At 37.2% G+C, this 25,776-nt stretch overlaps 1 protein-coding gene across 2 annotated transcripts in view; it reads right to left on the reverse strand.

Annotated features, from left to right (window-relative positions):
- The window catches only part of ADAMTS19 (ADAM metallopeptidase with thrombospondin type 1 motif 19), a 166,260-nt gene that overhangs the window by 109,944 nt on the left and 30,540 nt on the right, over positions 1-25,776 (reverse strand). For both annotated transcript variants that reach the window (XM_040541557.1, XM_040541555.1), the window contains exons 3-7: positions 23,596-23,761; positions 16,417-16,589; positions 14,658-14,741; positions 13,457-13,614; positions 2,266-2,309 (exon numbers count right to left, since the gene is read on the reverse strand). In XM_040541557.1, the coding sequence (XP_040397491.1) occupies positions 2,266-2,309; positions 13,457-13,614; positions 14,658-14,741; positions 16,417-16,589; positions 23,596-23,761 (625 nt within the window). The remainder of the gene's footprint in view (positions 1-2,265; positions 2,310-13,456; positions 13,615-14,657; positions 14,742-16,416; positions 16,590-23,595; positions 23,762-25,776) is intronic.

Raw genomic sequence — 25,776 nt, forward strand, 5'->3', positions numbered from 1 at the left:
CCCAGTGAAGTGGTCACTGCACCAAGCCTGTTGGAGTTTAAGAAGCATTTGGACTGTGCACTTAGTCACATGGTCTGAATTTTTGGGTAGACCTGTGTGGTGCCAGGAGTTGGACTCGATGATCCTTATGGGTCCCTTCCAACTCAGGAGATTCTATGATTCTATACATATAAAGCAGCAACACTAAAAATATTGATGTAAAAAAAAAATATATATATATATATGCATATATATATATAAATATATATATGTACATATATATACATATATATATGTGTGTGTGTATATATATATATATATATGTATATGTAGAGAGAGAGTAAAACAACTTAAATCTTGTCTTCAAGAGAAACACACGATGTTCTCCCTAGGTTTTGAACACTTTTCCTTAGATCACGTCATGGCTGATGTGAGTTTCAAAAAGACATCGTTTTAAAAATAAGCATGAACCCACAGTACTGTAAATGTCCATGGAAGAAATGATAACATTTAATTTATGGAAAGGTGGCATTTCAAAACAGTATTTTCACTAATGGAAAACTTATGGTTATTTATGCAATAACTGTTTCAATAAATGAAGGACCTTAGCTGTTGCTGCGCTACTGAAGTTACACAGGAAGAACTACACATATGTAGTTACACATGAAGAACTACACATACTTCAATGCCAGAAAACTCCAAGCACCGTCCACAGTAGGGAAGTCCAGAACAGCCATCCATTAAGTGCTACATAATATAGCCAAGGTCTCCAATCCATTTTGCTTATCACTATGTTAAGACTATGAACTCTTAACTTTCTGTATACTGATGTACAGCCTCACTTGTAAGGTCTGCCAAGCTTCTTCATCACAGAAATGTGAACCATTGATACTTCAGTCTGTTCATGTTAATCTGTTCTACAGTTTTGGGAACAAATGGTCATTCTATTCCCTTCAAGGTTCAACTAAAGAGGAAATATTTTTCAACAAAAATCCTTTGAATGCATTCATTTAATCTGACTTACATACAATACAACTACTCCAGATTTGATCTGCAACTTATATAAGCACAAGATGCTGAAGACTTTTTTTGTCAGATCATCTCTCTCAGACAGATAAAAACTTTTTTCCACTTCCAAGACAAAAAGAAGTGACCTATGTGCAACAAACACACATAAAAAATTCACCTAAGACAAAAAAAAAAAAAAAAAGGCATCAATATGTGGAAGAACACTATGCATTTTTGATCACTAACATTCCATTCTTCATTTAGATTTTTTTTTTTAATTGATAGCCACCTCACAGATACCCTTGCATAGACTTGGGATGATACAATAATAGAAAAAAAAATACCAAGAACAATGGTTCATGTGAATCCTCTAACAATTTTTGTTACTGATATAAACCAGGCCAAAATAAATAAATAAATAAAAATCTGCTTCTCCCTTACCTGTGATGAACCACAAGCATGAAAATAGTTGAGTCCATTACTGCTGTCTGTAACATCCTGATCTTACCAAAACAATTTAGGTTCTGAATACCTGTATTTATATATGGAACTGTTATAGGCTCCTATTAGCCAAAAGAAATTCTAGCGTCAGAAACATGCCATGACATCTTTCATTTAGTGTTTTTACCCAGAACTAAGTCTGAACTGAGCAACTATTGCCTTTTCCAACAGACCTTCATACTGAAGAACCCCAAAAGGGTGTGAGGGGGAATGAATTTTGACAGAAAACCTCAACGTAGCTAGCACTCACTTTAATTGTAGATACCAGAAGATGACTTGCACAACAGTACACATCCTGTAAGTTTCTGAACAGTTATATGCTTCATAAACACTGTATTACTCTATTATATTATATTCTTACAGTAAAAAAAAAAAACACGTATTCTTATCGAAGATAAATCCACAGCAGTAAAAAAAAATATACCTGCTTTAACTTGCTATTCTTAATTAAGAATACTAAAACAATTTGCTATTAAACTGTATGAGAATTTTAAAAAAAAGAAATAAAGAGTGTATTAAAGAAATGAGATAGAAATATCATACTTTAACACTCTATTTAGTTAAAAGGATATACAACAAAGTATTGTATATCTAAATATCTGGATACCTGTATATATCTAATAAAGTACTATTGGTATTTTAGACATCTGTATTTTAGCTAGTTACAGCTACCTATTGCAGATGCTGCTGTCACATTGTAGTTTCACGTATCTATTTATGTAACACTCACTTTATGAAGTGGTCTATACACACAGCCTCTTACGTTTATTTACTTACCAACAGTATCACATGGTTCGTCTTTATGTACACAGAAATCCTTCCTAGAATTGGGGGTGGAAAAAAGAAAAATGTTAACCAAGCCAAGCTGTAAGACTCACAATGACTGTGTGACCTATTTACAAATACTTTATGTGGCTCGAATAATAAATACAGAACATCATTACCTCAACAAAGAGAATGGGGAAGCAAAGGCCACGATTACCCAAAACTTCCGGATATTCTCAGAAGAGATTTAAGAGTAGTCAGGTGACAAAACAATGTACCATATATTTATATTGCATTGTACATAATTTTGTCTTTTCTTAACCATTTCAACCTTTTGAAATGTAACAAGTCTAAAGTTAGTCTTCAGAAATTTGCAGAAGTTATCTTTAATTTGAAATAAAAATATCTGTGATACTTAACACCATATCCAAAAGCAGCATTGTAATCCAGCATTTAGATCAAAAAATAGAGTAAAATTGTGCTCCAAAGTCAATGGTTAACAAGACTAAAAGAAAACATGGTGTAAGTGCATGTTGGACAAGTATTTCTGGTGGGGCATCCATTCTAACAGTGCTCGATTTCAAATTAACTCACTGGGAAATGACTATCACCAACACAACTTTCAGTCTAGCCACAGCTCTATAAATGAGACCACTTAATTGCATTAAGTGGAGTAAATACTTGTACTGGGTGTGACTGGGATGGAGTTAACTTTCCCTGCAGCAGCCCATACAGTGCTGTGCTCTGCACTTGTAGCTAGAACAGCAGTGGTATCACACCAGTGTTGTGTCTATTGCTGAGCAATACTGGCACTGCATCAGGACTCCCTCTAACCCTCCCAGAGCCAGCAGGCTTGGGGTGGGCAATAGGTGAGGAAGGAACATCACCAGGGCAGCTGACCTAAACCAACCAAAGGGATATTCCATACCATATGATGTCACACTCAGCAATAAACAGTGGAAAAAGGAAGGAAAGGGAAGGCATGGGCTCTTGTTCTTAAAATGTCTGTCCTTCTAAACAACAGCTATGTGTGTGTAGCGGGTTTATGTGGCAAGGTTTTGGTAGCAGGGGACCATAGGGGTGGCTTCTGTGAGAAGAATCTAGAAGCTGCCCCATGTTCAATAAGGGCCCCACTGCTGACCAGAGCCAAGCCAATAAGTGATGTTGTTTGCGCCTCTGTGAGAGCATATTTAAGAAAGGGAAAACAAAAAAACCTACTGCCACACAGCAGCTGGGGGAGAGAGAGGAGTGAGAAACAGCCTTGCAGGTGCCAAGGTCAGTGAAGAAGGAGGGGGAGAGGTGCTCCAGGCGCTGGAGCAGAAGTCCCCTGCAGCCTGTGGTGAGGACCATGGTGCAGCAGGCTGTCCCCCTGCAGCCCATAGAGAACCATGGTGGAGCAGGGTTCCACGCTGCAGCCTGTGGAGGAGACCACTGTGGAGCAGGTGGACCTTCAATGATGGACTCCGCAGCCTGTGGACCCACCAGAGCAGATTCCGGGCTGGAGCTGTAGCCTGTGGAGAGGAGACCATGCAGGAGCAGGTGACCTGGCAGGAGCTGCTGCCCATGGGAGATCCAGGTTGGAGCAGTTTGCTCCTGATGGATGGACCCTGTGGTACGGACCCATATCTGCAGGATCAGTTTGGCAAGGACTGCATCCCGTGGGAAGGACCCCACGGCACAGGGGATGAGAGTGACCGTGAGGGTGCAGTGGACACAAAGTGCTATAGACTGACCCCAACCCCCATTCCTCCGTTCCCCTGTGCCGCTCGGGGGGAAGAGGGGGAAGAGGGTGGATGGGGGGAAGGCATTTTTGATTTCTTTCCTTTGTTTCTCACTTCTCTAGCTCGTTAATAATAGGCAATAAATCTTACTCTGAGTCTGTTTTGGCCATCACAATAATTACTGTGCAATCTCCCCATCCTTATCTCAACCCTCGAGCCCTTTGGATCATATTTTCTCCCCCTTCCTGTTTGAGGAGGCGGATTGAGAGAGTGGCTGTGGTGGAACTTGTCTGCCCGCCTGAGTAAAACCACCACAACGTGTTGAGGCCCGGCTTCAAGGATGTACTCAAGCACTGCTTGTTGGTGGAAAGTAGAGAGTAATTTCTTTCCTCTGCACTTCCACATGGCCTTTGCTTGGTTTTATTTTTATTTTTGTGTGTGTGTGTGTGTGTTTTTTTTTTCCCTTTCCCTTTTTCCCCTTTCACTTTTCCCTTTAGATAATTTTTTTCAGTTATTAATAATTCTCCCTTAATAATTATTTTTCCTTTAATTAAATTATCCTTATCTCAAGCCATGAGTTGTTTCTTTCCTTTTCTTCATCACCTCCTTTTCTGAGGAGCTGGAGTGAGAGAATGGTTGTAGTGGAGTTCAGCTGCCTAGCAAGATAAAACCACCACAATACTTTACCCCTGCTTTAAACAACATCTGCCTGGAAATCATTTTCACACTTATTTTACCTGTTCTCAGAGACAAATAACGAAATCATCAAAAAAGCAAAGGCAGAGTTTCTTTTTAATGGAATTTGAGGTATACTTGAGAAAAAAAAAACACACACAACACATATAACATCTAAGAAAAATATTGCCTACTTACCTGAACTTTATTGACATGTACTCAAATAAAGAACATTCTGTCCTTATGCTGTACCACAGAGTAATGGTCTCAATTTTTACATAGGCCATATGGGCCAGAGATACCTCATTTCATATTCTGTCTATGAAGCTACAAAGATACAGATGTACATATAGACAGACATAAAGATATATATAAACACACATATGCACTTACAGACATATATCTATGTATTTATTATTATTGGCCATATCTATCAGTGGAAATTAACTGATACCTGAGATATACTGGAAAGAAGTAACCAACATAGAAATTTTCTGTTTCCAATAATGCTTAAGTTATTAAATAGTTTTGCATGAATAATCATATTTGCTTTTTTATACCTAGAAAGCTCCAAGCGTCCATTTCATGCATATATACTGCCTATAGTATAGTCAGGTAACACATTGTTAAGTGGATATATTACATCTTTTAATAAGTGCAGCTGTTAAAGGCTCTAAAAGAAAAAAGTAAGTTGGAAGTCAGTTAAGTAATCACATTAATATGGATTAGACTCAACCCCAAATTCTACTTTTTTTATAGAACAAGATCTAATAATGAAAGATAGTTCTCTTTCAAAAATGTCTGACACATTCAAAAATGTGCGTTTATTTTCTAGCAGCTAAACGTTTGTTAGCATTGTTTGCTAGGAATTATTTGGTGCTTGAGATGAGAGAGTAGACTAGTGATACTTATCATTTTTACAAATGCAACTATTCAAAGAGCTTTTTGTTTGTTTGTTTCCCACAGACTATTCCCACATAGTGATTTAGACTGAAAAGCAATCTCAAGAGGCTGGCAGATTTCTGACACTTGTTAAAGGCCACACAGCCAGAGACATGGGGTTATAGCTGTTGATTCTCCAGTCACCATTGCCAGATAATTACTAAGTAGTAAAGCAAAACAACACTGCTAGAAACAAATCTTCTGACTAAAGTGATAAAGTAACTCCGGGAATCCATTTAGATGAGCTTTGGAAATCCAGGCAAAAGTGGTGAACAAGAAACTATAATCAGATACAGAAGGAAGTTCTTTAGTTTTTCAAACCTGCAACAAATTGCATTAATGCACTGGGTTGTAACACAATTCTTTGTTTTGTGCCATGCGACGCAAGGGACTTATTGTATTGTTAAGCAACATGACAGAATGATTAGAAATATGGTACTTGCTGTTAAGCAAGAGAACATGTATAAAGACAATCTAAGACATACATGGTATTCCACGCATAGCCATACAACTACCATAAATATTAACTGATGTAATAACAAGGTTTTTTTTTTAATAAAAAAAAAGCATACCTTCAAATTTAACAGAAGATTATTGCCAATATTCAAGAGGTTTTTGCTTATGTAATAGCTTTGTTCTCAGATACTTACTGAGCTGTTTTTGTTTTGTTTTTCCATCTTGGCTGACTATGGTTAAGCTATGCATCCAGAGTTTCATTATGGGACTTGGGGGAAACAGTTCTGCTATGATTTGGCAAGAGGAAAGTACAATAAATGCTTCTTAGTTCCTTTTTTACACTGAAAGAATGCAATACCTCCTTTTATTTCCAAGTACATGAATGTATTATACACACTTAAGACTAGGTTCCTTAGCAAAGATTTAGGGCTCTAGCTATACCTACAAATGACTCTTACAGAAATTGTTCTCTAATTCCTCAAAGGTAATTTACATATTCCATCACATTCCATCAACTACCTTCCAGTATGTATACATTTAGCATACATGTGTGTGTATATATATATATATATATATATACACACACACCTTTATATTTTATATATATGCAATTGGCATACTGAAACTATACAACACAAAAGAGGATATGGACTCTTGGATATGGATGAGGTGGTACAAAAAAGAGCAATATAGCACAATAAAGCTCCCAGGAAAGCCATTGAGATTATTTGTTTGTTCTTTTCCTTTCTCCTCTTAGCAAAATAGGGCTAAGATAATAGCATTGTCATTAATGCATACAGAAGGTTTTGGAGCACAAGTCCCTAAGTCTAACAGTGAAAGCAAAAAATTGGTTAAATCACACTGAAATCCGCTCCTAGTAAGTATCCAGCACACAACCTCCATTATTCTAAATGGCTACTTTGTGTGCACATGGAAGGAAAAACAGGTCTTATTCAAGTGAGAGTAAAGAGGAGTTTTCTTGAGATTTATGACTGATTTTCAAGTTTGATGAAGCTGGCTAATACTAGAAAAAATCTAAGCAAGAATGGTTATCTACTCTAACACATTATTTCAAGAAATTACATTTAGTTAGTGCATTCTTAACTACTTACAGAATTTAAAAAGGTCTTCAGAGAAGGTAAAGACTAATTATCCACTTTCCAAATATAAAGTATCCTGTTATATTCTGTTTTTTAAAATAAACCTTGATGTGTAGATGGGAAAAACAACAGAAGACACGAAGAAGGAAGGATAGAAAGCAGCAGAGGAAATTAGTGTTAAACAATGATTGGGAACAAAATAAGAGAGCACTGCTGGTAAAGTTTGAAAATGAAATGAGATCTGGTAGAATACAAATAGGAATGAAGACAAATCAATTTTTATAAATCAGTCATCTGAATAGCTTTTTAACAGATACAACTTTTTAACGGATATAACTTTTTAATGGATATAAATTGAACCATAGGAGGTTTCGTCGCCATATGAGGAAGAACTTCTTTACAGTTTGGGTGATAGAGCACTGGAACAGGCTGCCCAAAGAGTTTGTCAAGTCTCCTTCTTTGGAGATATTCAAAACCTGCCTGGATGTGATCCTGTGTAACATGCTCTAGGTGATACTGCTTGAGCAGGGGGGTTGGACTAGATGATCTCTGGAGGTCCCTTACAACCTCAACGATTCTGTGATTCTGTGTAATGTAGCCAAAACTGGATCCCAAAACTTGAATAGGTATGGTGATAACAAAAGGACAACATGAGAAGGAGAAGGACAACATGAGAAGGATAACATTTGAAAACAGGCAGTAAGAGTTTTCTTCAAGAGAGTGCTGTGTCAAATTTCAGTGCTTACAATTTGAAAAATATGAAAAGGTCTGGAAAGAGCTAAGAGAATCATTACATGTCTGGGAAACAAGCTTAAAAAACTCTCTTAGTTAATCTAAGAGAAAGATGAGTTGTGACTTGATCACAGCCTACAAGTATTTATATAGGGAGGAGCTTTCAAACAGCTCTTTAGCTACAAATGGTAGAAAGAGATCCCTGTTTGAAAGCTGAAATGACACAGACAAGAAATTGTTCACAATTGTTCATTCTAAAAGTAAGTAACTAAGGCAATGGTCTATTTCATAACACAGCTAATGTTCCTTTATTTTATATCTTTGTTTCAAGACTGCCTAGCTTTCTTGCTCACTGCAAAAATCAAATGTAAAAATAACTGGCTGAATTTAATCCTAGGGACTTACACTAAATAATCATAGTTTTAAAATTGAGTTTAGCTTCATGCAAGGGTACGTAACACAAGGGTACGTAAGGATGAAAGAAATTACTGAATGGAACATACGTTGCATGAATACTACAGCCCTAAAGAACATGTTGACAGAAACAGATAAATTTATGCAGATTTTTCTCACATGTAATATTACAGGATTCATCAACTTTACAGACTCAAAAATCTTGAACTTATAAAAAAAGAAAATAACAGCACGTGATAACTTAAAATTAGGTAGATTTTAAGAATACACAAGACCAAAATTTCTAAGTTTTAAAATCAATGTTATAAATACAGGAGAGCTTTTTGCTTTGCTTTTTGTTCTGTTTGTTTTCCTTGTTGTGTTTTTTTTTTTTTTTTAAAAAAAAAAAGCTTTGATTCTAAGATGCGCTCTTTTCATGTTTCCTTATTTCTGCCTGCACCCACAATCCTATTAAAAAAAAATAATAGTAAGGATATTTTTGGTTCTAATGAACTCCCTTGATAACTGTTGCAGATGTCAAAAGAAAACACTAGACACTGTAAAAGTTTGCAAAGAAACCAGGAGAGCTTGCAGTAATGAAATTACAGTGATGGAAAAAAGAACTATGAAGACAAAATTATTTTCTCTCTCACTGTGCACTTGCAAGAACTCAGTTTTATAGAGTTGTATTTCACTGTAGTGAAATTTAATAACAAATCTCTATCCCTTTACATTTCGACAGTTTTTGACTGCCAGACCCTGCAACCTTCTGGGGTGACCTTGTCATATAAGTTTTCAGTATTACACATATATTCGAAGGAACTGTACTTCCTCTGTGTGTTGTAACTATCAACAATGCTTAAAAAAATCTTGTTCTAGGTTTAGGGAGACTTCTGTAGTCTGCAAATAATTGAAAATGCAACAGTACTTAGTAAATCTAAGTACTGTTTATGCCATTTGCAACTTCTATAGAATGAATCACTTCTTACAGTGAAAATGCCTCAAGCATTGTTTCAATTATATATCATTCAGAGTGCAGAGACTACAGATACTGCAGACAAATATGAATAAATGGATGATGTTGTACTGGGTCTGGCTGGAATGGAGTCGGCTTTCCCCACAGCAGCCTACATACTGCTGTGCTTTGCACTTGTACGTAGAATGCAGGTGATGTTTCACCAATGTTTTGGCTATTGCTGAGCAGCACTGGAACAGCATCAAGGCTGTCTAAGATTATCTCCAGCCCTGCCTCACCAAAGGCCAGTAGGCTGGGCATGGGCAAGAGGTGAGGAGCAGACATAGCCAGGGCAGATGAGCTAGACTGACCGAGGAGATATCCCGTGACATATGACATCATGTTCAGCAACAAAAGCTGTGGGGGGAGAAGGAGAAAGGAGAAACTTCCCAGACATAAACTGCAATATCATGCAGGGATATCATAATGCTGCAAGAAACAAGTCTGAGAAATTCCTAAAGCATGGTGAAGATAATTTTCTGTTACATTAACTTACGAAAGCAACTATGAAAGGTGCCACTCCTAGACCTATTGTTTGAGAAGAAATGTGAGATGTAAAGGAACGTGCTATGCTGGGTGATGAACCGGCTGAACGGCAGCACTCAAAGAGTAGTAGTGAATGGGACTACATCTGGCTGGTGACCAGTCACTAGCAGTATCTCCCAGGGCTCAGTTCTAGGGCCAGTTCTGTTCAACATTGTTATCAGAGATCTGGATGCAGGAGTTGAAGGCATTCCTTGCAAGTTTGCTGACAATACTGATGTGGCTCTCTGGAGGGACAAGAGGCTTGCAGAGGGATCTAGGTAGATGGGAGCATTGGGCAAACATCAACAGCATGGACTTCCACAAAGGCAAAGGTTCTGCCCGGTTCTGCACCTGGGGCAGAGTGAGTAATGCCAGACACAGGCACAGACTGGAAGAGGAGTGGCTGGAGGGAGAGCAGCTCAGCAGAAAGGGACCTGGGGGTGCTGGTGACAGCAGGCTCAGCATGAGCCAGCAGTGTGCCCTGCCAGCCAAGCATTTGGCAGCAAACTGCATTTTGGGGTGCATTAACCACAGCATAGCCAGCCAGTCTGAAGAGATCATTCGATTGCTCTGTTTAGCACTGGTGCAGGTCTGGGCTCCACAATGTAGAAAGGATGTTGAGATACTTGAAAGCATCCAGGGGAGAGCAACAAAGCTGGTAAAAGGGCTGGAAGGCAGGTCCTGTGAGGAGAGGTTTGTCTTGGGTTGTCCAGTCTGGAGAAGAGGAGGCCAAGAGGCAACCTCATGGCTCTCAGCAACTCCTCGAGGATGACAAATGCAGAGGGAGGTGCTGCTCTCTGGTCCCTAGGAATTGATGACAGGACACGTGGGAATGGCACAAAGCTGTGCCACAGGAGGTTCCAAATGGACATTAGGAAAAATGTAATTTCTGTGAGGATAGTAAATCACTGGAACAGGCTTCCCGGGGAGGTCGTTGATGCCCCATGCCTGCTGGTGTTTATTAGGATAACACCATTAAGGAACCCTTAATAATATGTTTTAACTTCTAGTTAGCCCTGAAATGGTCAGGCAATTGGACTCAGTAATTTAAGTAGACCCCTTCCAACTGAATGATTCTGATTTTTTTTTAATTTTTTTATTTTTTTTTTCCCACAGAGGGAAATACGTTCTGGTATGTATATCTCTAAAGTAATAGTGCTAATTTATAACTGTCAATGAGATTGTTTTGCCAGAAGAGTCCCTCAAATAATTTCTGTCTTAATTCATACATACTCCTTATATCAAGCCTCCCTGATCCTTTCTAAATACACTATTCAAATACGTTTTGTTTTATGACACCATATTTTAAAGTTGATATTATTTCATCAGAATAAGGCAATTCAAAGGGAATCACAGGTATCATTGCAGCCTATCTGGGCAACAGAGAAACTAAAAGTTGTTGGGAAAAACTGGTTTGGCTTTCAGTTTTGCAAAAGAAATGCAAAAATAAGTCTTGAATAGTACCTTGTTCTTGAAAAGGTTATGATGGTTCTTTGACTGTTGAATAAAAATCTCTATTATATAGACATTATGCTCTTTATAGACAGCATTAAATATTAGTTCTGCAGAATAGTGATACTGAGTACCTTATTTCTAACTCTTTTGGCTACAAGAACACTTGCTGTTCTGTTGTCATGCTAGACAAAAGGGAGGTGAGGGTAAATTTTAGGCAGTCTGCCAAAGAATGTGTTAGATAATTAAAACTTTACATTTTTTACTTGAAATATACCAAGCAGTTGGTGTTCATCTTTCTAAACAAAATTATTTCTCTCAATAAAGCAGATCTGCTGTCCAAAGCTGTTTTTAAGTTATGACAAAGGAGCCTGTTCTGTGTTTGTAAAACAGAATAAGACTCTGTGAATTAACAAAACACACAAGTGTAGCCACACATGGGGTTAGCTATACCATAAACCTGATGATGTGCAGAGGGAGCCTGGATTAGCAAAACATTCCCACAGTCAGCAAACCGCACTGGTATGATTTATTAGCAGCTAAAGTAGCTCTGAGATGGGAGGCAGTATAGTCCAGAGAATAATACCACTGAAAAAATAAAAACTTCAGAACAGATCTTTAAATCCTGGCTCCAGCACTGACTTACTAACTGACCTCCAACCAATCACCTCCCTGCTCTTTGCTTCAATTTCCTTAACACTAATCAGAGATTCACTTCAAAAAACATATTAAAACTGACAGAGAAAAAATTTAAGGCAATGCAAATCAGAGTATCATTACTAAAAGTATATCAGATAAGTGTGTCTTAAAGTATGAGTAGACTTTCCAAAGTTAGAAGCTTTTTTAATATTTAGAAATGCTGCCTGAAATTTAAAAAAACGTCTGTGGTCAAACACACTGGTTGCTAAAGACATCTACCAGGCTACTGCATCTTGACTGCTTTAACTAACACCTCATTTGCATCAATTCAGAACTCTTCTATCTCTTCCCACGAAGGCTGATTAAGGTAAGGATGGAAAAATGAGAGGAAAGACGTGCTAAATTCTTTATTTCATAATACGTTGCTGTTGAGATACAACTCCCATGCTAAGGAAAGGTAAGCCATCAAACAGCAAAAGTAGCAATAAAACAGTTATCACAGAAAACAGCTGGTCTTCAGCATCCCCTGCTTCCAGCATGTGACTTGCTTTCCAAGGCAGGGAAATTTAGGGGAGCACTTTTTTTGTTCAGAAAATTGAAATTTAGATATTGGGGAACTTAGAATGTAGCCTAATTTTACAAAATACATATAACTCCCAGTGAGATTGCCCTGAATAAATAGTATAGGATACTATTTTAGGATACCACGTAACCAGCTTGCATGGTATAGCACAATAGTATTCTAATGTTTATTTGGAAGGGCTATCTGAAGATCATCCAGTCCAACCTCCACTGCAAAAATGGGACTAAGCCCAACTCTAGACCAGTTAGAACATCATTATGTCCTTCTCTTTGGAAAATGGCTGTGGAGTGTCTGATCATCAAGATGCATCTCCCTGGATTTAGAACCTAAATCCACTGCTTTGGAGGAAACAGGTAAGTTGAAGGCGTATTTCCTTCTGAATGTGTGAACTGCCTGGTATAGTTATAATGAACTGCAGATCTGAGCTCACAGCCCTGTGGCTACAAAGAATGTACTGTGCACACTATGTACCTTGAGCACACAGTGAGACATACTGGTTCTACATCCATTACAGGGAAGTATAATACAGTAATGTGATTAATGCCATGCTGATCTAGCCCCAAAAGGTCTAAATATGCTTCTGTCTTTTGAATGAAAGTATCTGCAGGTCTGTGTGTGCTGTCTCTCTTAAATAAATGCAGGTGGAAAGAAGCATCTCTCCTATAAACAAAGAAACATGAGAATGACCTATCTGTAAGTTCAGATATTTACCAGCTGGAACTAATGCTTTCTAAACGATCTTTACCACCCCTTTAGTACCTTCTTGTTCTAACATTTCGGCCTCTAAAAAGACCTTCAATTAATGTCAATTGTTTAATTCTGGAAAGAAGCCTCAAGATGCATTCTTTCTCATTCAATACCAAAGTCTTACTGTATTGATCATTTGTCAACTCATTTGATCTATTCTTGATCCATAATATTCTTATTATGCCTCTCCCCATTTTTCAGTGCTCATCCTTCTGTATTTTACCTTGTGATAAGTATAGCTGCATCAACTGAAGACGTGTCTTCTCCCCAGCTTGTTGACATCTCTAAGTGTATATCATTTTTCTTGCCAAATTCTTCATGTTGCCATTTACAAAAACTTTCCAGCATTTTTTCTCCATGATGCCCAATATACATATCTGCCTGGAAATAATAATAAAAATATATTTTGTTAAAACTGTGATTCTGTAAATACAATTAAGGACATTCTTTGAGTGAAATAGCAAAAATATTCTTCTTTTCATGGCACAGTGTGCACATAGAAGAAAGATGGTTTCTGCTTCTGAATTTAAAACCATCCTTTCACATTAAAGTTGCACATGAAGACACTGCACTGAGATGCAGATCTGTTCACCTAATGTCTTGTCCCCTTTAATTGATGATTTTTCACTACCCAAAGAGAAGAAAAGATTAATGATGTGAAGATGAACATGAAGAAGACTTGAACATGAAATGAGACTTCTACACTTGCTGTGAGGACAGTGAAGAAAGAAACACCCACTAGAATTTATTTTTTTTTAATTTGAAACATGGATAAGGGGTTCCTTTTTTTCTCATGAACTAACTGAAATATGAATGGATTCCCTTAATACTTTGTAGAAATGAAGAAAGATCAAGTTGATATTTTCCTGAAATATGATATAAAACCACAGGTTCCCAAAAAGTGTCAATCAAGACATCAGCTAGCTTGTCTTTATGCAGAAAGAAAGAACAGTTTTTGAGATGATGTCTGAAAGGTGCAATGAAAGAACAGTGCTATACCATAGCAACTTTCATTTGTCTAGTGACTGGCTGACAAAGAACATCAATTCTCCTATTGTCTACCAGGTTTAAAGATTTTTTTTTTTGCATTGTATTACATGAATTTACAAAAAGCAGAACATAAACAGATTTTGTAAAGATATAGCCAATGTCCATATGATTTAAAAAAAATTTTTTTTTTTTTTTTACTGACTTTCAGCTGCAAGCACAGAAAAGTCTCAGTACATACAGTACATAGATTAGGAAAAGTGTGATCTTTACTGGGGCTGCCCAGGACTGTAAATAATTACATAAATAAAAATGTAAAAGCAAACTAAAAAAATCTGTCAGCCATTGAAGTGAGTGAATATTGCTAGCCTGCACAGAGCAAAAAGTTAAAGTAGCATTACCCCCTACAGACTAACACAAAGATAACGCATACTTACCGGAGTTTCGTGAAGGAGGACAAGCTTAGTAACCCGAAGATTCACTTGCAGTCCAAGGCTCTTGTGCTGGAAAAGGTTAAAAACCTAAGATAAAAAACAGTAAATAAAACTAGGTGCTTGTATTGCACACAGCACACTGTAGTCTAAAAATATCAGAACTCAAACTGTAAAATTCTAATATTTTAGTGTGACTGCTCTAATTTTCTGTAATGTCTTCAAAGCATTAATGTATTGTGTGTTGGTCTTTTGAAAGAAAAGTAGAGCTTAGGTGGTATTTCTTCTGGGAACACAGAAAAGGCTTTTCCCCAAAAAGGTCATAACCCCTTTTTAAAGTTTAGCCGGTTTCTCCAAACACGTAAGCATGAGATTCAACATGGCTAAGTACAGTGTCCTGCACTTTGGTCACAACAACCCCATGCAATGCTACAGCCTTGGGGCAGAGTGGCTCGAAAGCTGTGCAGAGGAAAAGGATCTGGGGGTGCCTGAACATGAGCTGGCAGTGTGCCCAGGTGGCCCAGAAGGCCAAAGGCATCCTGGCTTGTATCAGGAAGAGTGTAGCCATCCCCCTGTACTCTGCTCTGTTGAGGCCATACCTCGAGTACTGTGTGCAGTTTTGGGCCTCTCAGTACAAGAAGGACATCAAGGCCTTGAAGCATGTCCAGAGGGGCTACGAAGCTGTTGAAGGGCCTGGAGCACAAGTCCTATGAGGAGCAGCTGGGGGAACTGGGGTTGTTTAGTCTGGAGAAAAGGAGACTCAGGGGAGACCTCATTGCTCTCTCTATACAGCTCTCTCTCTCTCTACAGCTACCTGAATGGAAGTTGTGGGGAGCTGGGGGTCGGCCTCTTCTCGCAGATAACTAGTCATAGGACTAGAGGGAATGGCCTCAAGTTGCACCAGGGGAGGTTTAGGTTGGAAATTAGGAGAAATTTCTCAGAAAGAGCAGTCAGGCATTGGAAAGGGCTGCCCAGGGAGGTGGTGGAGTCACCATCCCTGGGGGTATTTCAGAAAAGCTTGGATGTGGTACTTAGGGACATGGTTTAGTGGGTAATATTGGTGGTAGTGAGATGGTTGGACCAGATGATCTTGGAGCTCTTTTCCAACCTTAATGATTCTATGATTCTAAGAGTATATTGTTCACAGGAAAATTCCTATTCAGTTAAATGTAGGATCATGGCAATAAGACTTCTCTTCAGGGAGAATAGTTGAAGTTTTTATCTCCTTCTTCAGGATAATCTTTCCTTGTACATTACAGATGCTAGTTTTCACTGCTTTAAGCACCAAATGAGTGCAATGAAGTTATAGCTGGGAGGGGATGTAATGCATTACCCTTTTCTTTCTTTTTTTTTTTTTTCCATGCACTGTTTCATTCACAAAGTCCTAAATGTTGTTTTTTCATAGCAAGCATAGATCATGAGAAATCATTCGATACACCAATTTCCCCAATAACACAGTGTGCTTCTAACCAAAAAATCACCTTGGTCAGCTCCCATTTTCTGGCCGCACTGATGATGATATAAAACTACAAGGTACAGACAAGTCTGAAGTATCATGGTTTTGTACTGCAAAACACATGGATTAAATCTCGACAGCCAGCTGATGGTCATGTACTGACTACCCCTTTATAGGTGCTCAGTCAGAATAATCAAAAGGAGCAATGAAATCAGCCCACTACGTATGCATTAGCGTATGCACAGTACATATGCACTATGCATGTATGTATGTTTGGGAAAACACCAAAATGAATTTTAAACTTCCTACCATGTTTAAGATGGTTAGAATAAACCTTCTGGCAGCATCTGTTCCATGATACGAAACCATAGCTGGATCTGCCACCACAACAGTTTCTATGTTGTACTCCTGAGGTAATTTGTAAGAGTATCGTTTTCCTCTTCCACTTTCTGACACTTTCTGATTCTTGGATTTTCTTTTATCTGCAACATAAAAACATTTCTTGATGAATTCACCCTTCAAAGTACCCCTATGGTACTTCTGGACTTGCTACCTGTGATTAGGACATCACTCTGACTGTGTGGAATGTAATACTTATGATCAGTAATACACACTTATTTAGCACTGCTAATACAATTAGGCTCAGGTTGAAGGCCTGATCTACATATGGATATTAGTTCACACCAGAGAAACAGGATTGTTATCAAGCTGCTCAAATAAAATCAGGCAGATTCTTTGCATCCTTTCACCTAACACGTTTATAACATAGTAAGTGCCTTCTAGATGGTTTGTGAGAGAAAGCTACATTAATACCAGGTTTAACAGAAAAGTAGTCTCACTGAGACTGCAGAATTACTATCTGCTCATCTCCATAAATCAGAGACAATATTTTGATGCAATTAACGTATCTTACTGTAATAGATGACAAATACAGATTTGCTACAAAAATAGTATCAAGAAAATATACATTTCACTGTTTTGTAAAGACGAAAGAACTTTCTAGTGAATCATATAAAGAATATGTAGGCTGCAAGTTTGTCAGAAAAAAAAAGTGAAGTTTTATTTACAGGATTAATGTACTAATACAAAGTCAGTGTTGCTGTCATTATAAACAGCTAATACAAAATAACAAAATATAATCCAGGTTTCTTCTAAACCTGCAGAAATCTCCAAATCTTAAACACAGTACATTTATAGTACGATAGAGGTTGCTGCTTTTGTTAATTTTAAGTTTTATCTCAAAAAAAAAAAAAACGACAAAAAGACAACATCCCCATTATTAATTCAGTACCTATGGAAAAAGTAAAACTATTTACTCAGAAACATTTTGAACCAGAAAGTGGTCTGATATGCATACAACAGTTAACAATGCTATTGAAATTAATTTCATCCAAGACAAAATATAAAATGAAAACCCCTGTGGTAATAGTCAAAATCTGGAAGATCCTCTTAGAAGACATAAAACTTTGGGGACCGATCTTATTGAAGTCACTGAAATTAAATGAAATTTTTTCCAGCTTCTACAATGGAATATTGGTCTGTCTGTTTACAAGAAAAGTGATGCTCAAGATGACAATTGTAAACACATGTTCTGGAAACAATCAAATATGCAGAAATTCTAAGGAAATGTTTTGCAATTAATCAGTCTCATCTTTAATAGGAAAGTTCCTTCAGTTCACTTTATAACACAAGAATATTCTCGAAAAACAAGTCACGTTTCAGGAAAGTGCTGAAAAAATACCTTAAAAATCACTTAAAGTACAAACTGACTTTAAAATATAAAATATCTGTGTAAGAAGGACCCATGATTTAACATAAACATATATGTATAGCATAGACTAAATTTAAATATAACATATATATACTTTTATGTGTAAATAGTATACTACAAGTACTATAGTACTTATACTGTATGTACTAAGAATCAATGCTTCAAAAATCATCTTCTGTAGTCAATTATTGAGAGCTATGTATAACAGCGATTTAGGCCAGCCTACTACATTTTAGAAAGAGTGTTTCCTGTACAACTAGTGAAAATGTAAGATTTGCGAACACAGATAAGCATACAATATTATTTTTTATATGAAAATATCATATAATCTCCAGAAATAAATAAAAGATTTGGTGTTTGATTTCCTAAGTAGAAACAACAGATGCATTCATAAATTAACTAATATTAATTTTAGCCTTTCTCATTTTGATACTTCAAACATTTGTTTAACCTTATATGTACAGCTAGCCCCAAACTTTTCTTATTTTTGATAACTGGATCTGTAGCCTAGTTCATAAAACATTATACATGTTTTTGTCACTCTTTGGAGAATCGTTTTTAATGAAACTACAGTGTCAGGATTTGCGCCAAGAAAACACACCCTATAAGCCATATAACCAACCTACCATGCAAACCTTTAATGCTGCAGGAGTAGGCTATAGCTCTATATTTAAGCAGTAAACTCATTTGGGTTACAAAAGATCTCTCTTGAGCCATCTGGTCAATCCTGACTTCCTCCTAGGAGCAGTGATTGATTCCTGTACAGTTTCCAACCACATAGTTTATTCATTGTTCACTTCTTGCTCACTAACAGCAGCTATTGGTTGAAAAGTTTTAATATCAACATGGCTGTTCTGAGAAGTTCGCTAACATACTTTTCTAAAGTTTTAGCTAGAGATCTACTTCTTGTTCAGAACTGACAGTAAGCAGCCCACTATTTAATACACCATTGTGCTAAACACTAAGATCAACACAGTCTTGGAAACTGTTGAATCCTCTTCAGGATTGTAGTGGATGAGAAGACTGTTCAGCTCCACAGACAAGCTGGCTGCAAGGGGCAGTGCCCCTCATTTGTCTCAGATATCCGCCAGGTTAACAAACCAAAGGACAATCTGTTCTTGGCCAGTCAACCTTTTCCAAATTGCTGGCAGAATTCCCAATCATGTGAGATCTCATTTATCTGAAAATTTTAGCTCTTCCCCCAGACCTTTAAATAAATATAATTGGTAATTTTGGCAGCAGTAGCATTCAAACGACTACTGTGATTACTGCCACATGCCAGGCAAAACAGGCATTAGGCAAAAACACTTGATTTTTCATACATTCATAAACAAGTAAAAATTGCAAAGAATTGCTCATTATTGAAGGTATAGTACATAAGAAACAGTAACTCCTCTAAAAAATACCTATATCAATAATGCCTGTACCAACAAAATAAAAGTCAGATTAACTGAAAAAAATGCTTCTTCAAATTAAAGATGTAAAATTCAGCTCAGAACTTACTTACACTGGCAAAATAAAATAATTTTCAGAAATTGTACAGGAATGTTCTGTGCATTAAGACTTTGATTTTTGGTACAACAATAAAAAACATGAAGATTTCGTATCAATGCATTACTTAAACTCACTATCTATGACTGAAAGAAATCTAGAAATACTCCAGTACTAGCGCTCTAGCAAGAAAGCTAGAAATATTTATATTTGACATTCAATAGGCTATAAACCAAAAATAACAACAAGCATTAACAAAGCTAAAAAATTCCTCCTTCCCCCCACCCCCGCAAAAAAAAAAAAATAAAAATAACAGAAAGGACTGAATATTGAGCCACTGTAGCACGAGGTTGTCTAAAGTATCTGAGCCAACATCATGAAGAAGCTAGGACTACAAGACTCCTGGACATTTGCCAGCCTTCAGGCACAGGAGCTTTCTCTGTGTACACCCACTTCTTGCCCAGACCAGAGAGCCTACCACCATCCCTCCCTAGGCATTGTATTCCCCAGGAAAAGAAGATGAGTACACTAGCCATACAGAAATTGCAGTATGGTGAATAGCACTCTGGCTGAATATCAAAGAGCTGATGAAGCCACGCACACAGCTGACCATAACTCTGCTTCAGTTTCGATATGGATTTAGAAGTCTTAATGCAGGAAGACAACTTGCTTCTGAACCAAGGAATGAGAACGAACACCTCAGGCAGCACCACTCTCTTCTAGTGCAATCTCAAAACTCTAGACCTATGATCAAGATTATTTATGCATAATTTCATGATTATCAGATAAAAACTGCATTTAGAGTAAGAACTAACAAAGCTCTCCCAGCTAACAGCCCAGTCTTCATCCCATGAAGTCAAACTTCTGCCTATGATCCAGTTTGAACTTGCCTTTTTTTTTTTTTTTCCTGCAAAAATAGCATCGGTCTAAGAGCACACTCTGCTCATAACTCAGAACAGTGTGCTGCTGATTGTCAGAGAAGTAAAAGAAGCGGCTTCCAGTCTCTCAAACACAGAAGAGATACAATATTCAATATTCGATGCCAGCACTCTCATTCATTAGTCTGTGTGAAAAGGAATGAACATTTTAGAAGATTATCTCTTTCCTCCACCCTGCAACCCTGAGTGCCTCACGCATGTGCCACGACCTCAGTAAACTCTACAATCAACTTCAGGCTGGAACAAGTGCTTCATATTAAGCAGAAGGAAAAGAGCTTAGTTTTCCAATGTAGACCTTTGGTCTAATAGTAACTGCTTCTTTCCTGATTTCTCTGTAACAGACTTCTGATCTGGTTTGATTTCAAATGTTTCATGGGCCATGTGCTACAGAAGGTGTGGAGTGTCAGGTCTGTGTATATGCAACTGGCTCACATACGTAAATAAATCACACACGCATGCAATGAAAGGATATTCAAACACATTCCCACAAATCCAGAAAGCATGTGTTTCCATCAGCATGATTCTCTCCCTCCCCCAGTTAGTAAGAAAAAACCCACCCCATTCACAAAAACAAGTTCTTTGTTCTCCCCAAACAAGTTTCCCTGTGCAGCATCTTGCAATCCAGCCCACAACAGTTACAGACAACAATACCTTCTTTGATTGCCTCCTCTAGTTCTGCATGAAAAGCCATTATATCCAATAGTTATCTTTCAACACCTCCAGTACCGACATTCATTCCTTTTAATAATTACAATTCATCATTGGCAATATATATTTGCTTGATATGTAGCCAGTCTTTGAGATCAATTTGACTCAAAACCAGCAGCAGAAATACCTGTTCCAGGACACCAATTCTGACATAAGTACTGTAGAAGCAGGAGATCCTGCTGTCAGACAGATCCATACTGCTGACAAGTTGCCAGACTGCCAAGAAAACAGTTAGACTGTGTCACACAGCTACAACTCTACACAGGACAGCTGCATGAAACCTAAGCATATCAGTGTGCCCAGTATTTCAGCTGTTTTATCTTTGTCTTATTAATCTACTTAGTTTAGGATTTGACTTAAATTTCTCTAATATTGCTGTAAAAGCTCTTTTTTTTTTTTTTTTTTCTAGGATTCACCTTTAAGGCTGTGCCCATAGCATGAATTTTCTGGTGATATTAGCTAAGGAATATCAGACCACCAAGCTGCTCCTGGCATAGACAGCACTTTTATCAATGTAACTTACTGCAGCTCCAATAAGTAAAATAATCTGTAATAGCACAGTGAGAGACTAGTACTGCTAGTGCAACAGAACCAGATAGAAACTGCAGACATTTCAAACCCCCTAGCAAAAAGGTTACGCCAGCAGATGCTAATCAGTTATGTACAGCTTAAGTTATTTTGAAATTACATGCTAGTAATAAAGATAATGAAACTTACTTCAAAAAAATATTTGAATCTCTGTTGACAGACTATTTGCACCAAGTCAGAGCCTTGGGCATAAGATTATCATAACAGAGTAAGCTGACTTTTCCATTTTAGATCACAAGAGAAAGTGAAAGGATGACTGGTAATGAACATGACAGAAAAATAATTTCCTTACGGAAGAGTCTGCATCTTTATTCATTTCCGTACATATCGCGGATTTCTGTCTCTGAGATGCCTCTCTCCACTTCCCTACATGCATGTGCACACACATGCATGCTTTTCATTTTCTCTGTTTCTCTCAGCCCCAAACACATGCAGGCACACGTGTTCTAACTCACTTAGCACTAACAATGATCATAAGAATATCATAAGAATAACCAGCTTTACATCATGTAGTGACAACTTTTGTTAATATAGAAAACTTTGCTTTTAGATAAGCAGTGGTAATGTAATACAATGTCAATAAGAGAAACATAGAGCCTGGTGGAGTAAGTTACATGGCATTTACTTAGTTCTTCTTAGTAACAACAAAAAGAGCCTTGCTTTGCCAATTCATTTTTATTTCAACCTTTGGATGGAAGCCAGTAATTCCAGAAGGTTTAAAAAAAAAAAAAAAAAAGCTGTCAAGTCTACTCTGTAACCATATAAAACAGACAGTGGGCTAGAAGTGTTCACCAGGAACCACACAGCCAAAGAATAGTTTAGGCTGGAAGGGACATCCAGAGGTCAGCTAGGTTAACCCCTGGCTCCAAGGTCTCTTGTGAGCCACTTCCAGCAACATTTTATAAATCACTGAGGATGCAGACTCCACAGACTCTCAAGGCATTGCCTGCCATCCGTGATAAGGATTTTCTTCCTATGTGTCCAACTGAAATTGCCCAGAATGGTACTTAGAACTGTTGTCTTTCATCCTGTCATAGCACACCTCTAAGGAAAGTCTGGCTCTATCTTCTCTCTACAGCCGCTATCAGCACCAGAAGACTGCACTTGCATCCACCCTTCTTTCTTCACCAGGTTGGAAGAACAACTTTGAAGGGAAGAAATTTCCTACTACCTCACCCCAAATGACAGATTCCAGCTCTCTAGCCATATCAGGTTCCTTTGCTATTTCTCTACAATTTCTCAATATTTCTCTTTTACAAGGTTAGGAGACATGAAGAGAAAAAAAAAAAAAAAAAGGATTTCATACAACATCATTAAAAATATCCTCAGCTCATGCTGAGGATATCTAAAAGAAAAGAAACTGATGATGAAACAAGAATAACAGAGTATCACCTTTCACAAAAGCCTTTTTTTTCCTCTCCAGTGAACATAACTAAGTGATCCCTATGCACCAAACTTGGTTGAAACCCTTCTACTTGAAAAACTGTTTCTACCCTCCATTAAGGTTGTATCACACAGTTATTTTAAGTGGCAATCATAAAACAAGAATGCTGTTATAAAGATCATTTACATTCACTGTCAAACTTATTTGGAAGTTCAAAACATTAACAACTGAAACTGGAATGAACTTTGCTCATGTTTTAAAACTGAAAATTGAGTACAGGCACTGCACATAGCAAGCAAACCAGCAACTACCAAGACAATAGAGAGGACAAAGAAATAGGGTGTAATTGAAATTAAAAATGGCCAAAATGTTTCTAATTTCAAATATAATTGGTCATTTAAGAAGCAGTGTGTATTCTTCAACTGACAGTTCCCTCTTCTGACAGGTGAAACTTCATCCTTAGCATGCCATCCTGAAGTTCACCATAAGTTACTACTACAGGAATAATCAGATATGCTTTTGTTGGTTTTGTTGCCTTTAACTATTATCTACATATCTTAAAAATATGTCCACTACATTAAGTCTGTTCAGTGAGATTTGTATATTACCTGTAACAACACCACAGTAGTGATTCTGAGAAGCTGGCTTTTCAGTTATTTTCTCCTCTATGGACCTTTTTCGTCTGTACACCCTGTGCGCATGACCTGTCACAGCCAAAGTGCGATTGAGTGGCTCAATAAATATGAAGTCCTCATTAATCTGTATAAACCCCATCTGCAAAGGAAAACAAAAGGAACACATAAGATAAGAATTAAATAAACTATATAGTTGTGCACACAGTTCTGCAGAAGAAGGAAAAAAAACACACATACACCCCAAAAACACACACATACACACAAAAAAGCTCCATTTAAGAAAAACCTTTGTTTTAGTAACCTTACTAGCAAGGTGACTACCTTCATATTTTACAAGTCCTTTTACTTCAGTGGAATAAATTTCATTTATTTCAACGAAATGTGTGGGTGGGTGGCTACATGCCAGTAGCAGATGCTCAGTAAAAGATCTGGAACGCTAAAAGCTTGCTTTGGGAGACCCACGGGGTCATTTAAATATGTACAGCATGTACAGAGAAGTCTATACATGAGCTCTATAACTCAGTGTATTGTCAAATTTTTGATAATTATATTTAATGAAAAAGCAGGAATAATTTAGGGAGTAAGAATACATCCTGAACAATTATGAAGCTTGAAAAAAATTATGACTTCTTTTGCACATTTTCAACTTAAGTAAGTAAGTAAATAAATAAATAAACAAACAGACAGCAATCCCTCCCAGGTTGCCAGCAGCTAAAACAGAAAAACTTTCTATTATGGCCATTTAAATGGTTAGCTTTTTTTTTCCCCCGCCATGTTTATGCACAGAAACATACATAAAAATCTAACATACCACATGCATACCTACTATGACAAGAGTTTGGTCAAAGTTAAAATAAACAAACAAACAAAAACTTATTTATATAAATACCATGCAACTCTAACTCAGTTTAAACTACTAAACTCCCAAAACACACAGGTTCCTATCAGAGTCACTAATGCTTGGTGCTTGTCCTTTCTTTTTCCTCTTGAATACATCATCAGCAAGACTGACAGTGGAATTTATCATTCTCTAAACCAAAACATGTATTAAACAGTTTTACTACAAAAGGAAAACGCTGCATATCTGGCTAAAAGAATCAAAGAACTCTTCTGTGTATTTCCATGTAGTACAAATAGACAGAAATAGAAAATAATTTTGTCTCTCCTGGAATTATGTAGACACCATTATCATGTTGGATATTCTGCTTGACACACAGATAAATCAAAAAGAAATTCTGATCAAAGCAAGAAAATAAAATGAAATTTTATAGGTGTTACAAAGTATGACTTCCTTCAAACCAGTGTTTACTTTAAGAACAAACACAAGAACAACAACAACAACAAAAAATCTCTCTTCACTTTCACATTAAATAAAAGTGAGTACATGTATTTAATTTTTCAGTCAGACATACCAGCTGTAGAATCCTGAACAGCTGTTGGAAGTTCATCATTAACATTGTACAGAAACTTAAAAGTAGCTGAGTTTGTTTGTTTTGTTTTCTTTTTGCATGTACTTTTTACCTCAGTTTACCTTCACCATGAGCTTTGGACGTTACACAGAAGGTCAGCTATGTTCATACTATCAGGTACTTTCTGTACACCTACCAGATGGCACTCCTCTGTTACGTGGAGCATAAAGTTACCTCTATAAGTTTACCCTGATGTAACAATTAAACAAAATTAAATTAAGCTAATATTTAACTATAAATAGTAAAGTTAAATGAAGTATCATTTAAAAGTATAATTCTCAAATATACGTAAAATGCATAAAACACTTTCCTTTGATTTTTATGTCTAACCCTGAATTTTACTCAGGCATCTTTTGTTTGTTTGTTTGTAAGTCATTATTTATGCTGGTAAGATTTGAAATATGCTGATAAATTCTGGATTTAGAACAGATACGTATATTTGACTCATGCACCTACACAAAAGGCCTTAGCCCTCTAATCTTCAACAAAGATTGAATCATAAGACATCCAGCATATTTCTTCCATCTTCATTCCCTTTGCTGCGAAATGAAAATACAGCTTTAAGATGCTGTTCTTCAGATTGCCATCTAGACATATTGAGAAGCTGCGTCGAGATCACTGACATTTTACATTGGTTTTCAGCTCCTTACATAAACTGAACATTAGTCCATCAGTACAGAACTCC

Source organism: Cygnus olor, chromosome Z, assembly GCF_009769625.2.
Source record: "Cygnus olor isolate bCygOlo1 chromosome Z, bCygOlo1.pri.v2, whole genome shotgun sequence".
NCBI lineage: Eukaryota > Metazoa > Chordata > Aves > Anseriformes > Anatidae > Cygnus > Cygnus olor.